The sequence below is a fragment of the Argentina silus genome (assembly GCF_951799395.1).
Source record: "Argentina silus genome assembly, chromosome: 14".
Lineage (NCBI taxonomy): Eukaryota > Metazoa > Chordata > Actinopteri > Argentiniformes > Argentinidae > Argentina > Argentina silus.
The window spans coordinates 14040178-14056936 of NC_139668.1; the positions used below are offsets into that span (position 1 = coordinate 14040178).

A 16759-nucleotide genomic window follows, 5' to 3' on the forward strand; every position below is an offset into this window, starting at 1 on the left:
CTTAAAAAAAAAAAAAAGGGTGTATACGATTGTGCTGTGTGCGTGTGCGTGTGTGTACGTGCAAGTGTGTGCGTGTACGTGTGTGTGTGTGTGTGTGTGTGTGTGCGTGTGTGTGTGTGTGTGTGTGTGTGTGCGTGTGTGTGTATTGCTTGCTTGGCTGTTGTGTAGCTAAAGCTTTGAGTCCCCATGCTGGGTTCAGTCCTGAGGTAAGCACCAGTTTCACTTTGCTTTGTTCAAATCAAATGAAAAAAAAGAAAAGAAAAATATGTGACGGAAGAAAATAACACCTTGATATGCTCATATTATGCTACAGAATGAAGCCCTTAAATTACTGATGCATATGAATAAAACAATCCCAATAGGGCTCACCTTCTCTGTCTCAAGCGTTTAAAGTCTAAGGCTGTAAGATTCCTATCCTATCACAGTGCATTCATGGCTTTAGTCTTCACATTCACCTACTGAGGTTGGCATTGGCACTATAGTGGTCAATAAACTCAAATCTGACACAAGGTCCGACAAAGTGGAACTAGAAAAAGCCAGCATTCTCTTTGGAATAAACATTTAAAAATGTTAAAAGAAAACAAATAAGTGCCTTTCAACCCAAAAACCCATAAGTGCTCTTTGTTTTCTAAAGGAACAGGTCAACCACTACCCTGTTAACAGAGTTGGGTACTAGCGGGGGATGGAGGCTCGGCTCGGATGTCATGGTGTGGATCAGAGGGGCTGGATGGCAGGCATGAAATGGGGCGTCAGGCCGGCAGACAGTGTGAATTGTCAGGGCCAATGTGAGATTTCACAGGGATTACTGGAGCACAGCAGCTGGGGTGTGCTGCTCACCAGGGAGTTCCAGGCGCCCGCTGTCATGTCCAGAGTGCTGTCGCATTAGCAGCTCTCCCTATGTGTGTGTGTGTGTGTGTGTGTGTGTGTGCGTGTGTGTGTGTGCACGCGTGCATGCATGCGTGTGTGCGTGCGTGCGTGCGTGCGTGCGTGCGTGCGTGTGTGCGTGCGTGTGTGTGCGTGTGTGTGTGTGTGTGCGCGTGTGTGTGTGTGTGTGTGTGTGCGCGTGTGTGTGTGTGTGTGTGTACGTGTGTCTGTGTCAGTGTGTCTGTGTGTGAGTGGGGGGGAGCTGTCATGGCAGTGGTGAGAAGCACTTACTTTGGCCTGTCAATAGTAGCAAGGCTTTCTCTCTCAGACAGATCAAATCTGAGGTTTCAGAATAATAAGTACTTTTCTGTCAGCAGTACAGTTTACTGTATGCGGATTGTCAAGAATCAAATGGATTCAATTAAATGGAATTGCTATTGATAGCCAGTGATTGAGTCCTTGTCATTGTCATTGCCTCTGCCCTTGGCTCTGACTTGGATGTCCTCTCCATGCTCCCCTCTGGTGAGTTCCACAGCTGTACCCACCATTGTAAATATCACACAATGTCACAGGCAACACCCATGCTTAGTCTACACCACTGGATGGATTTAAACTGATGAACGAGGATTAGCATGTCATCAGTTGGGTATGCACAACCATGTCCCAGTTGTGAGATCACAGGGTTGTGCTTGCTACTTTTCAATAACAATTTGAAGGCACAAAATACATCGGAAAAATGGATATAAGAAGGGTTATGCTGGGTTCAAAAGATTATGGCACTGGGTGTTGGAGTCATTAAGGTACTATTACTGTCACTTAATATGAGCCTCGCTTTACACAACAAATCTTAACATAGATCACTTTACCTAAATGCAGGAGCAATTGCTGTCTTCAGTTAATCATTCCCTCTTGACTAGAAGAGCTGGAGCGTGGGGTAAAGCTGGAGAATGAGATATAGAGAAAATCCAGTCCCCGAAAAAAACAAAAAAATTAAAAGTCCCCGAGCTTTGGCGTATTCTTTTGCCAAAGTTCCTCTCCTTTCTGGGCTGGAGCCCTGAATCTTGTCCATATGTGCTTTTTTCCTTTTATATACACTTGCAATACACTTAGTACACAGGTTTAGGGTTGGATTGCAACACTTTCTTGCAACAGTTTCTCTTTGGCTTTTCACTACTTACAAAAAAAATAAATAAAAAACAATTTATTTTTGGTTCTCAATTTGCTTTGGCTCGGTGGTTTTATAAAAAAATTGTTTGCATATACATAAATACTGCACTGTTTTGAGTGGGTATTCCTTGGTCAAAATAGACTGTAAATAGCACAAGGAAGGCTTTTGAAATGCATGTAATGCAAACGTTGCAAAGGAAGGCACTTAAACAAGTCTCTACACAGTTTGTGTGCATTTTGGAGCCAATAGCTATTGGCCTCAGTATGAGGTGCAGATACATACAGTATGGAGTTGAGGTGAACGGCGTTACAATACTGTAAGTAAGTTGTGTGCACACAGACCTGTGTGGTAGCCATGCTGGTGGACAGTGGTCAGAGGGTCTTAGCTGGGGGAGTAGCGGTCAATGGTGCGAGACTCTGACAGGGACTGGTGAGGAGGGGGCAGCGGCTGACCCAGGACGTCCATCTTGTCGTGGATTAGGCCCAGATGCTCAGCCGCCAGTTTGGACAGCGGGTACAGGCTTTCCATTGCCTTAGTATCAGCCAGAATTTGCTGCTGGGCCTGGGCGAGGAGCTCTGAGGCCTTCTCATGCTTCAGCACCAGGTGCTCTGCCGTGTACTTACTCAGGGGGTAGATCCCCTCTGAAAAGTCCAGCTTCAGCTTGCCATCGGTCGTCAGACCCCCAGCCCCCACTGACCCCCCGCTGCTGTGCATCTTCATGTGGCTGATGAGGTTGCGCTGCTGGGCGAACTTGCCCCCGCATACCTGGCACTCGTAGGGTTTCTCCCCCGAGTGGATGCGCAGGTGCTCGGTGAGGCGGTACTGGCGCGTGAATCGCATGCCGCAGGAGTCGCAGGCGAAAGGCTTGAGGCCTAGGTGGCTGCGCATATGCCGCGTCATGGTGCCACGCTGCGTGAACTTCTTGCCGCAAATGCTGCAGGGATAAGGCCGCGTCAGCCAGTGGGTCTTCTCGTGCTGGCGCAGCGTGGCCGGGTCTTTGTAGGACTTCTCGCATGAGGAGCAGCGGTAGGGCCGTATGATCTCACCTATTCCCACTGAGGTGAGCCCCTGGCTGGTCTTGCTCTCCAGGTAGGAGAGGCTGCTCAGGCTGCTGTTGCTGTTCAGGCTTCCGTTAGCGTTGCCGTTGCTGCTGCTGTTGTTGTTTTTGGTGTTGCTGCTGTTGTTGCCGTCCATCTCCCCCCCAGAGTCATAGAGTTCCTCTCCTGTATGGGTCTCCACGTGAGCATTGAGCTGCTCAGAGCTGGGGAAGCCCTTGTCACAGGGGATGCACACATACAGGTTGTCCCCGAAGCTCTCTGGCTCGTAGGGCAGATGGAATCTGCCCATGGCTCCGTTGGGAGACGGTCGACCCTCACTGCTGCCTGTCTCCTCACTGCCCGACCCACTCTTCTCATCTTCACGGTAGCCGCCCTCGCTCTCTTCACCCCCGGCCTTGTGGTGGTTGTGATGCTGGTGGTGGCTCTCTTGGTCTCCGTTTCCACCCCCGTCCTCTTCGTCTTCATCCTCCTCCTCATCCTCAGGTGTATATGACAGTGGCTCGTGCTTCACCCAGCGGTAGATGTTGCCCACGTCCCTGCCTGTCCCCCCTGTCTCTGTAGGGGTGTCGGGGCTGGGGGGACAAGGGTAGTGGTCAGGGCCCTGGGAGATGGAGCGGTGAAGGTGGGGGTGGTGGGGTCCCAGGGGCTGGTTGAGGTGGGGATAGGGGTGAGGGGGTAGAGACCCTGCATGGTCAGCCGTCTCCATCTTCTCCACTGGGTGGGCCCCTCCGTTGACCCCTATTATGGGGCTGGTGCGGTCGCTCAGGCCCCCCTCCCGCTCCTCATCGTTGTGGGGAAGTGCGTGGGCCAGGTGGGGGTGGGAGGGCGTGTGCTGGGACTGGGAGTTGGGGCTCTTCTTGGAGAGGTCCAGGCCATAAATGGGGGAGCAGTTCCTCTCCGAGTGGGCCGAGCGCAGGCCAGGCTGGGCGGGCAGGGATGACTGTGTGGGGGGGTAGACCTGGGAGCCCTGGGAAGAGGTGGGAGCGAACAGCTCCCCAGCATGGGTGGCTAAAGGGTGGGGTGCTAGCTCCTCTTGTGGTGGGGCGCGGGGCGTGTGGGTGTTCACAACTCCCACCGGGAAGCAGGACTGAATGACAGGGGTGGATGCCCTATACCTGCCACCAAAACTGTTGCTGCTCATCTTCCCATAGGGCAAAAAAGAAGGTGTAGGGCGAAGAGGGTACTTCCCATTTCTCTTCAGCTTCTTCTTGCACAGCGCCACCAAGTCCAGCAGCTGCAGGTAGCTGGCGGCCGCTAACACGGCCCCTAGATTGGGTTCTGTGGGCGAGGTGTGGTCTCCCTCACTAAGGCGACCCGTATAGATGTAGTCTAGAATGACCCGGAACACCCCCGGACTCACCATCTCGTGGTCCAGGTTGATAAGGTTGTCATGGACGACCAGAGATTTCAGGTAGAGGCTGCTGGCAGCCAGAATGTTCTTGTGGGCTCGGAAGAGGGCGTTTTGCACCACGATGATGACATCACACAGGAAGCCCTTGGTGCGTTGGGTGTTGAGCTGCAGGAGGAGGTGCCTAGCATGACTTGGGACTTCCATGGCATCCAGCATCGTCTTCAGACCACCACCTAAAACAGAAAATATCTGTAAACGTCATGCAGTAGCCATCATATCAGGCCACAAAACAATCAGTCAATGCTGTATATGTTGTAATAATCCCACTGTGCAGATTCTCCACACGTTTATTCTCCCCATATTTTGCTTATTCAGGTGAGAAATATTAAATATGTTTTTTTCATTATACCATGAGTAGAAACGGCAACACTACTGTACACAGGGTTTACCGTGGCGTGGAATTGCCAAGTAAAAATAACATTGAAGTAAGAAAGAGAACTAAAATCTTTACCACTAAATCCGTTAACTGAATCATGCCCCCAATAGTCCTTTCCTGTTGTTGTTTTTGTTCCAGTAAATTGTATCGATTCCATTTTAAGAGGAGAAGTGAAGAGAGCTGGATATGATTTACAGTATGGGCAGTGCAGACTATAGAGCCACTCTATAAAAGTGAGCTATGGCGAAGGGTGAGCGATTGCAATGGTTTTGTCATTATCAGAAACTCAAGACTACACATTCACTTCCTACACTGCAATGCAAAGAGAGGGAGGGAGGGGGGGAGGGGGGGGGGGGGGGGTACAGATATAAATGTGTTTTCGAGTTGCAGGCTTCCTGATAAAATATTCCAGAGGTGGTGTGCAGAGTTTTAAACAAAGTGAGAGTAAATGTTTTGCAAGTATGATGAACAGCAGGTATAAACCTGCGGGGAAAAAAGACACGTCCAAAAAAAGATAGGTCTTTGAGCTCCCGCTCTGCCCAGTCATATAAGGAACTCTGAGCACGCTGGATGTAAATCATAGCAAAATGAAAAGGTCCACTAGTGTAACTCTTATAACACGTACACACGTAAACATGTACACACACACACACACACACACAGACACACACACACACAGACACACAAACACACACACACACACACATACACACACACACACAGACACACAAACACACACACACACACACACACACACACACCACAACGTACACACGTAGACATGTACATACACACACACCACACACCACACGCTCTCTCTCTCTCTCTCTCTCACCCACACCCACCCACACACACACACACACACACACACACACAATCACTTAAACACACACATAAATTGTGTATTGTTTTACTAACTCTTAAGTAAACATTATCAACTGAACAAATTTAGCAGGATGTATTGTTCAAACACTGAAGCCTGAGGATACTTTACTTATGAGATGAAACAGTTTGTTAACTGTCCCCAAGGGCTTAGTCTCAGTGATGGGAAACAAGCAACTAAATAAATATGTCCGATCGTGGTCTTCCTGACATAAGTTCATCCTCTCCTTGTTTATTTCATTGAGTATTGAATATTAGCCCGCAGATAGGGAAATAGGGAACTCTGAGATCGCAAGAGGACATTTTAATTACCCACTCTGAGCCATCCTTAAGACACTGTTCTGTCCTCATCGAAGTGCAACAACCTCACACAGCACATTAGACACTAACATTTCAAGAGTCCAGCTCTGTGATCATTCCTATACTCTGGCTCTATCTTTCCATTTCCATTAGAGACCCACCTTCACATCTCAGACTTTAGGACTTTGCGGTGTACTTAATACATGTTTAGTATTACTGAACAGGAACTGCCATTTAAAACATGGTCTCGTTTTGGTGCAATAAAACACATAGCCTAACCATTAACAGGTTTTCACGGCAGGTCTCTAAAACTCTGCTGTTTTTGATTTCTCCAAGGTCGTATTTTACAATAAATGCTACTTCGAGGAACAAATCGAAGAAAACGCACATGCCGAATACTACGATTGATCATTATATTCAGAGCGATGGGATAGTAAGGCTACCTCTTCTTCTGTTAAACATTCCAGGCGTCAGAGAACAGCCCCCTAGTCAAGCTATTTGCACACACGAGGTTGGGACATTCACTGGGTTGGGAGAGGCGCTGACTCTTCCCCGTGACTGTGGAAGGGCACCAACTCGCCGTTATTCTGCGAGAGACTACAGAGACTACAGCCTGAGAGAATAAAAATGCGATAGGTCTATAGAATATAGATCACTTGATGGATGCTGGCTTAAAGTATTCACAAAAAATCACGAAAATACCACACGAATTTGTTTGGAGAATTACATTGAAGGGTTTGGAGAATTGCGTTGAAGGGTTTTATTATTGACCTTTTCTCAATTTAGAAAATACAGCACATACACTAGTCTCTAATGAAACTTATTTTTAAGCAAAACGTTCATAGCTGGAAACCCGCTAGAAGTCTCTGCTCTCGTAAATTTGCATGCGCACCTGTCCGACGCGCAGCTCAAGAGAGCGTGCTTATGGCACAATTATGCTAAATAAAATATGTACCCAGTAATCATCGTACTATGATGTTTTACACGTTGGCTACCTTATTACAGGTTATCTAGTTGAATGAGTTATGACAGGCTGATAGTTCAAGAGGCTGTATCCTTTTCCTAAATGTGACGTTACACTCATACCGTGTGCAGCGTCAAGACGCATGCATTTCACTCCTTGTTTTCAGCATCGATTCGATTTCATAAATATTTCATAAAGTGATTTAAAAACTAAATAAATAAATATCAGCTTGCGCATAGAAATGTTTCAGTATGTTATTAGAGGTAGGATACCTCTTCTAAGCAACATATTTAAAAATTTAATTGCTAATCATCTTTTTTATTTATTGAACCCTTGTTTCACCTAAGTTGACTGTGAACATAGACTCCTTTGAAGCACCGATATGGTAGAGAGTTGATTCATCAAACGTTTCATTTTTCATTACGGTATGCCACTTTTCTTTGTCGAAGGGTTGAGTGAGAGAGAAGGAAGTAGCGAACACATTAAATCATGTTTTAAAAACATGAGCATCATACATAAACATCCTGTATCAACACTTATCAACAAGACAGCCTTCTGTTCCACTCAGCCAATCAAACGCCTTACAACCTGTGATTGAGTGAGAGGCATAATGTCATTCAGATTTACAACCAAACTGTGCAAATATTAACCTGCAAAATTCTACCAGAGCAAAATAAGTCTGGCTTATTTCCAACAGTCAGTTGTCTACTTACACATAGGCTGCATTACATGAAATTCATGACATACAAAGTTATTGACTTTGAAATATGTATCATGACAACGAATTATCTAATGTTTATAACCAACTAGGATTTTCAAAAGTTGGCTAAATTAGATGATTTTAACAGTCTCACCTATCATATAAAGTTAAATAGTTATATTGGATCCTCATGTCCATAAAGAGAGCCTTCTTAGTTTGACCCAAAGTATACATATTTTGAATCAGATTGCAATGATTTGTTTGAAGGAACTTTAGGTGAATGCTATATTTGGTATACAGGGGGTGACTTATTTTGAGACGGTGCCTGAGTCATTTTTGGGACAGTTTGGTATTCATTATCCCTGTGTTTTGTCTGTGTTGTCACTTTCCTGGTTTGGGGGTGAGGCAGGGTTTAGACTGAGGGGGTCTGCTCTGGGTTAAGAACACCCTCTAGACTTCCTATCTCCGCCTTTCTACTTGTCAGATTGTTCAGGGAGAGATTTGTAAGCTTAAACGATTTTGTATGCATATTGAAGTTTTTACCATGGTAATGTAAATTGTTTACGATATAGTCATTAAGAGCAATGCACAAAACAGTACTGGTCTGTAACCAATATTGGTCTCTAATTCATCTCTTTTAAAATGGCCCAAACATTTTGCCAATGTTACCAAAATGTTTGGGCCAGGTTACCAATGTCACTAAACTAATTGCTTTTCTCGTGTTCTTTGGGGGCGCATGACCGTGTCAAACCTATGGGGGGAAACTAAACGTGTTGCGCGTGTAACCCCCGTTCTGACTGAGCTCTATAGGTTAAGCATGATATATTTTTTTGAATGGGATGTATAAACAGTTGAGCATGAAACCCTCTTTAATGAAAACCACACTTGAGGCTTTAAACGTAGCCTGGGGTGAGTGTCCTGCCGCTCACAGTGCGGAGAGATGGCTCGAATTATAACGTTGGTTTGTTTTGGACAGAGCCAGACACATTTGCAGAGCACCTCTCATACTTCCTCAATCAAAAGTATAGCCTAAACTGTCTGATCATCAGAACGAGGCTGTGTCAGGTTATCACACGGCCTCGACGTGCTTTACTGTCTCTTGTGGAGTCCCCCTATTGTACATGCGACACTATCAGCCTAAACTCGCGAGGAGCTCTACCCCTTCAGCAAGAAGACCCCTGGATTTCCATTCATAAATCAGTAGGAAAATGGGCTACACACGAGCCCCGATACGAGGCCTCACGGCAGTTATGATTATCATTAGTCTATAAGCCAAAATGCTTCAAAAAACAAATCATACCCACAATATCGATAGACATTTTAATAATAATTTAAAAAGCCCTGCATATTTTTAATCACTCAGGTTTTGTTTAGGAAACATTAAGCTATTATTTGTTCTTCTTTCCTGTAGGCCATCACTAAATTGTATAATCACTAAATAAAACGTGTTTTGTCTGGAATAAAAATTGTAACGTTGCAAATCAGAAATTCATTGTTAGCTTTTGCAACCATGTTTTGCTAAATCATTAGGCAACAGAGAGGGAAGACAGAGAGGGAAGTGCAGTGTAAACTGTAGGCTGGTGTATAGCATATGACTACAAAATAGGCTTCTGCTGATTAACTTTCTCAGACAAATCGATATACTTCTGTCCCATGCATTCACAATTGTAAACATACCTTCAAATTCTATATTGTTTTTAATATAAAGGAACGTAGGCACATTGTAACGTACTTGTTGCGCAGTTAATGACCAGACATGATTATTAGCAACAATGTAGCAAACTGTTTGACAGGTAGGCCTATGATATACAAGCTCTTAGGCTGTAACATTCTTCCCCTTCTCTTTTATTTAAGGATCTATAGAATTTTGAGGTAAAAAAACAATATAAGTATTCTACCTTAAACCACCTAAACGACTCTTTTCCTTAAAATCTATATAGCCCATCTTCTTCTACAAATCACGTCTAGGCCTATCCATTTGCTCCTGGGGAAATAGGCCAAGTGAGGAAACAGACAGAGTAACATTTCTTCGAAATAGGCCTTACAAATTAAAGGTATAGGCCTGGGTAATGTGTTAGTTATATCAAAAGATGAATAATGTCACGTTTTGACATAACAACGGCGTTAAGCCTAAATTTTGAGACAGGGGGAGTAAAGAGAAAAAGTGGTCGTTGTCATTCTCCCTAAAATCGGTACGTGAAACGCCATGTACCCTCGGATGCGAGCTGACCTGACGGCAGCGGGGTGTTAAAGTTGCACTGAGAAGACCACAGTAACCACTGGGGATGAGAGGGGCACGCTGTTGAACACTAAGACACTGAACCATACTGTTTTCTGTAGCCTATAATAAACTAGATAGGCCTTTACCAAACTAAGATATCTTACCATGACAGTAGGCTACATTTCTTCACATTAAATAATCCAAACGATAGTCAACCTTATTAGAGCTTTTACTGAATAGTCCAGTGATCCATTTGACATGATAAAATTATGTAAAATATTAAATGCTGGTTTGTTAAGGTTTGAACAAAATTTAGTTTCTAATTAAAAAGTTAATCTATAAAAATAGCATCTAAAAATGTGGTAAACATGAATACAAACTCAAAAGTGCAATTACTATAGATATTGTCAAACTGGCAATGAAGCAGAGTTCACATCAAAACTGCAAATTAAAAAAAATAATAAAAAAAAACAGTTAGCCTATCTGTCTAGATATGGTCTCAACACTGCGTAGCCTATTATCATGAAGCGGTACTGGACTTTTAAAAAGTGGGTATTTCAACGTTACCTGGATGCCCGATGTCTTCTACCATCCGATCTAAGTCTCCCTTAATGATCATCTCAATAGTCTTTTGGAGTCATTTCTGACGTTTCAACTCTGAACTGCCAGCCTCCAAAAACCATGCCAGTTTTCCAAGCACAACTGCCAACTCTTTTTATTATTAATTGCTATGAATTTCTTGTTACTCTCTTCGTCCTCCCACCCCTTTCTCTCTCTCTCTCTCTCTCTCTCTCTCTCTCTCTCTCTCTCTCTCTCTCTCTCTCTCTCTCTCTGCCCCCTTCCCACTCGCGTTCTTTCTCACCCCCTCCTATAAAAATACGTGCTTAGTCCAGCATCAGTTTCCTCCTATTTTTTATTTTAGTAATTTCCTTGGCTATTTTTGTGTCGAGGCAATAACGCGCACCGAGATGATAATGGAGCCTCTATGCGGCGTAAGTGTTTTAGCGCCCCGTGTGATGTCAGTCTATAATAAAACTAAAAGGTAAAATCAAGGGCAGGAACTTCAAGTGACCCCAACTTGAACATCACAACACATCGCGGCTTCGTCTTAAAGAGACAGGCCATTATTGTATATCACACACACTGTGGTGCCTCGCTGACTCGAAGTTAGGACACATAGGGCCAGTAACTAAAACGCAGTGTCACCAATTAGAAAGGGGGAAATAAGACAGGCGAAATTAAAGCTACCTCTTCATATTATAATTTGATGTTTAGGCTGTGTAATGATAACTGCTTCAATATGTCAGCGTTGGGCATTATACTGTTTTGGATATCCACAATATGCCTTACTCCTAATGTAGCCTACCTGGCCAAGTCAGGGGTGTTACGTCCTACAGTATAGGCCCACCACGTGTGAGTCTTACCTGCACTCCCCTTATCAGGTAGAGACAAGTGAGATGACAGCTTATTGTATGTTGTCAGCCTGTCACGGTCCACATCTGAGAGACTTGGAGCAATAACAGACTTGGCGGAGATAAGCAGAGCGCTGTACAACGATCCATCACTCTCCCACCCGTCCAATTTTAACATGAAATCATATTGGTGCATTTATTGACCGTCTTTTTTTCCATGCGTAAAACGACAGGAAAGGAAATTCACATTCAGGCAACATTCACATAGGCTTGATGATTAACTGTAAACACATATACAATAATAATAATAGTAATAATAGTAATAATAATAATAATAATAATAATAATAATAATACAAACAAAGTGTAGCCTAAAATAATATCAGACAGCACCATTGCATCTAATGGTTCAGTGATTTTTACAGACTACCCATGGGTGTATGTAGCATATTGTTATGAAATGTATTAAAATAATTTGTAGAGCATATGAGGCCTACTCCATAGTCCGGTTGAAAATTATGCTGGTTTACAGCAATAATGACAGCTGTCCATTGGACTAGCTTATTTCCATTAGTTCAAAAAAAGAGTTTTCTTTTTGAGGAAGAATAATTTCATAGGGCATTTGTGGTATCTGTATCATTGTTTGTTTTTAACGATGATCTGTGAGTTGTCACTGCGAATGGGCCTTATAAGATTACTGTTTTGAATAAGTGATTCCACTCCTGTGTCCTGCATCTGCACATAGAATTCAAAGTTGTCTACTATTGATTGTTTTAGTTAAAGATTCAGAGAGATTTAAACGTTAAACAGTTTCCCTATATGCTACTACAAGGCATTTAAAGCTGAGACAAAATGCTTAATGTCAACCCGGACGCTTAAGTTTTGTCTAAACATGCCAACTGTCAGAACCAACAATAAAATAATAAGTAAGTAGGACAGCTCGTGTAGCATATACACTGACTGCACCTTAAGCCGCTGTAAGTATCCGGACGCGGTGTGAATATTAACGCAAGGCACCGCTCTCTCTCCTTTCTATCATCAACCCACCTCCGACTCATGTCTGGTGTCGTGGCCGTTTGTAAGCTCTCCTTCACGGGATTCCCCCATCCAGACTTCCTCGCTCGCCCAAAATTCCGTGCTATGAACCTCTTCCGTGATTTCTGCTATCCGCTATCACTGTTCCCTCTCTCCCTCTTTCTCTGCCCCACACAGTCTTTTATTTCTCACGTGCAACAGTACTTTATCAGACACCTCTTAAGATTTTGTTGGGGTCCGATCGGACCAGGCGCAAATCGGGTGGATGCGCGCACAGCGACACCCAATGGTTGGCACCCTCGGTTCAAATGTGCGAATGCAGGGGCTGCGCGGCCCGTGCGTAAAGGTAGGCCTATACCCTGCCGCTATTCAATGTGAAGTGCGTTTATCCAAGCACTTTTGTAGACTCGAGTTTAGTAATACTGAAAAATGTGTATGTCATTTCTGTTATTTCAGAGCAGCTGTATATCCCTATATCCCTTCCCGACATGATAAATTGCATTGCCAGCGTCTTTGGACAACTCCAAAGCCAATGAATAGGCTACATCACCTAAGCAAATCACAAAGTTCCAAAACCTGACCTAATTATGACTATTTCCCTGCATTTTAAGACAATCTAAACCTGAGCATGCAATTATTAAAATATATTGTTTTGGGGTAAATGAACCAAAAAACCCACTTTGCCTATTTCCTTTCATTCTAGTTCTGAGTAAAATATTTGTAAAATATTCTAACATCTACAGGTGTTTCATCAAAGAAGGTCACTGCTAATCTCAGAACCCAGAATCTCATCTGACTTCCACTGGCATTCTGCTAAACAGTGGAAAAAAATAATCAGGTGTCTCAAAATAATATGAGTGCTTGTTCTTTTTAAATTCATTAACATTGAATTACAATACAATTACAATAAACAAGGTTACCATAACATCTTAATTAACTGAAGTTCACTGATCACTGTTCGCAGATATGAGACTTGAGAGGGTTTCAATTGTTCTTATAATCTTTGATCATAGTAACTATTTCCCTATAGGGGCTAACGGTTTAGTCAGGCCCATATGGATTTTTGATACTCCCTCCAACACCCAATCCTCCCATTGTCTGTCCAACACCAAGGTGTTAATGATAAGGCTGGTTGCAGGTTACCATACACACCGATTGAAGGCTTGCTGATTACTTTGCCATCAGTGTTTCATCACACAGACAAAAGATGTTGATTAATTAACTGAGGCACTTACCGAGCTGAAGCCTATTCATATCCCAACTGACACGTGGTGTAGTCTTTAGATAACAATAGCATCTGGCAATCTTCTAATCCAGGGCCTTCCTCTTGAGATTATCCAAATTCAAGATGCTGCTGGTGTGTCATTAAAGGCCCGAGTCATCGTCAGAGCCTTGGTGTAGAGGAGGGAGGTATTGTCTCTCACTTCCAGTTTCCCATGATGAACTGTGGATAACCTCACAGAGGTGGGCAGAACCGTGCTGCAGAAGGATATGGGACCTGTGACAGTGTGGTTCAAGCTTTATCTTACATGTCAATCACTCTCTGGAGGCCTACACTGGACATTTAAACTTCAGCTTGTCACAACACAATTTAACATAATCTAATGTGCGACGACAAAGCTGAAACGCTGAACTCTTAACGAACTGAAAAAAAGCTCCCAAATTTGCTGATGTAAGCAATGATTCAGTTAAGAGCTGTGAGAGCTGAGCTAAAACACAAACCAGAGAGCGAGAGCTCATGCACGGCCACTTCCTCCAGGACCACACTTAGGGAAGCAGACCTGGAGATAAGGCAGGCTTGGTGCAGCCAAACAGCTACAAGCACTTAACAGTCTGCTGTCACCTCCTAAATCACACACCTTCTCTCTTATTTGTATGTGTGTCGAGGGTTGCATGTTTGTGTGTGATGCTGCATGTTTTTTGGAGGGGGGGGGGTGGGGGGGGGGGGTGGAGTGAGTACAATAAGTGTAGCTCTTTTTTTCAAGACAGTTGTGTGAGGAGATATGGGGGCGCCAGCCCGCCAAGGCCCAGAGCGCCTCGTTTCAATTTACTCTCCACATGACTAATAACATTCCAATCAAGTTATTATTGCTCCATTATTGTCTGGCAGGTATCCTGCAGCAGTCAAGACAGTGCAGATGTGACCGAGGCAGAATTCGAACCAGGGTCTCCTGCATGGAAAACAGGCACTAACTCAGTGAGCTAAAGCCAAGGCATTCATTCGGGGAGCTAACACCATCTGGTCACAGATAAGGTCACCTCTTAGGGAATAGAAGGGTTAGTCTGAAATCATCTTAGCACCCTGCCTCAGACAACAAATGCAAAACAAGCTATAGTATGTCGATCTCAATCTGCTAGTTCAATTTGCCAGCTTTCGCTCTCTGCCCCCCCCCCCCCCCTCTCTCTCTTTCTCCCCCCTTTCTCTCTATCCCTCTCTCTCTATATACCCCCCCTCTCTCTTTCTCTCTCTCTCTCTCTCTCTCGCTCGCTCTCTCTCTCTGTCTATCTTCCATCTCCTCCTCTCTGTGGGCATGGCCACAGACATGGCCAGATGCACTGTCCTCGTCCCTCCACACCAGACACGCCCCCTGGAGAGCCAGCCCTTCACCAAAAATTGAGCGGTAGGCTCAACATTTACACCCCCTCTCTTAATTCACTCAAATGAGCACCTTTCTCGACAGCTTTAGAGGTTAGGCGTGCAAGGCATGTCATTAGGATGAGCTGAGCTGCTGTGTGTTCGGACGCTATTCTAGTTCGCCCTCCATTGGTGATGAGCAATTTTCTTGCCATAAAAAGGCAGATTAAAAATACTTTTGGTTGACTTATATAAAAAGATGGAGATGTATATTGTATATGATAGTGTTACAGATGAGGATGAGATAGGGCTAAGTAAATCGGTGGCGTTGAATGAATGGTCGGGATTTGTGATGTGAATGGACTGTAATATGTTTGCAAATCCTATTGCGCACGTTTTTTTAAGTGTACAGTAACTTGAGTTAGTGGGTTTAAAACCGTAATGAGGTCCTGCAGTTCACATGTGAACTATCACAGAGGGAGTTGCCCCCATTAGATCTACCCTTGTTCTCTGCCTCGCTGCTATATAAGAGGGTTCTGTTGCTGGTATCGGTGACGTGTGTGTGTGTGTGTGTGTGTGTGTGTGTGTGTGTGTGTGTGTGTGTGTGTGTGTGTGTGTGTGTGTATGTATGCCTGAATATGTGCGCACGCCTGTGCGTGTGTGTGTGTGTGTGTGTCTGTGTGTGTGTGTGTCTGTGTCTGTGTGTGTGTGTGTGGAGGCCTGCCTGCTGGGCGTCTGTGGTGCACATGGCTGTCCGCTGAGTGGTCTCTGCTCCCTGGTCTCTCCTCATTAGCCTCACACAGTACAGCCCTTCCCTCTCGCCCCCTCACCCCCTCTCCCCCTCTCCCCCTCACCCCCTCTCCTTTTACCTTCCACTCATGGCACACACAGAGGAAACACAACCTTTTGTTTTCTATGTCCTACGCGTCGCACACACACACCCCATTCCCATCCCCTCCTCCTTTGCTCTCCTCTCCTCTCTCAACCGACTAAATCTCTTTTCCGGCTCTGATACTCGCTGAAAACCATATGGTGTGTGACATCATGAGGGCAGGAAGCAGAGGAGAGGGAGTGCGAGAGGGGAGAGCAGGGGAGAGATTGGTTGCCAGGTCTCTGCACAGTGATGTCAGCAGATAGGCATTCTGGGAGGCCCGTTGGGGGGTGGTTGGGTGTTGGTGGCGGGGGGTGTGGGGGGGGTGGGGGCTGGGGGGGGGGGGAAGCAGGTTGGTTTTAATAGATTTCACTCCCACCTGGATAATCAGGGGAAAAGATGTCTGTGTAGCGATGTCTGTACTTTCTTACCAGTCGCACACGCTTGGGCCTTGTTGTCGTCAATCTGCACTGGCACGCACACGCATGCACATTCTCAGAGTTCGTAAAAAAAAAAAAAAGGTGTTTATCAAATACTGTTGATCTTGGTAGACAAAAACATAAATCTGGAGATAGTAGACACCGTTGCTCGAACTGAGGAATTTCAGCCATGTACCTAGGGATGGGGCCTAAACCATCTTTCCCTCTCTTTGTCTCCCTCTCTCTCTGATCCTGGAACTCCTCTAGATCATCTATCTCGTCATCTCAGTCCCCCTTACTGGCAGTCACAATCTGTGCACCAGGCTTTTTGTCTGTCAGCCTCCCCTCCCTCCCCTCCCTCCCCTCCCTCCCCCTATGCGCTCGCTGGGTGAACTCTTCAGCTTTGTTGGGAGGTCCTGGTCTCCATACCATCACCCCCATTCCATCCAACTCTCTCTATCAGCACACACAAACATACACATAAACACACAGGCACACACACAC

General features: G+C 44.9%; 1 protein-coding gene across 2 annotated transcripts; it reads right to left on the bottom strand.

Moving 5' to 3' along the window:
• Window positions 1–2339: 2339 nt before the first annotated feature.
• Window positions 2340–12436, bottom strand: hic1 (hypermethylated in cancer 1; the record flags this gene model as incomplete). Of its 2 annotated transcripts, none has more annotated exons than XM_083684811.1 (2): window positions 2340–4674; window positions 12403–12436. In XM_083684811.1, the coding sequence occupies one exon, from the start codon at window positions 4655–4657 to the stop codon at window positions 2414–2416; it is 2244 nt and encodes a 747-aa protein (XP_083540937.1). In that variant the 3' UTR covers window positions 2340–2413. The 2 variants fall into 2 exon arrangements, with proteins under 2 accessions (XP_083540937.1, XP_083540936.1); XM_083684810.1 differs by lacking the exon at window positions 12403–12436 and adding an exon at window positions 10512–10563.
• Between the last annotated feature and the right edge of the window lie 4323 nt (window positions 12437–16759).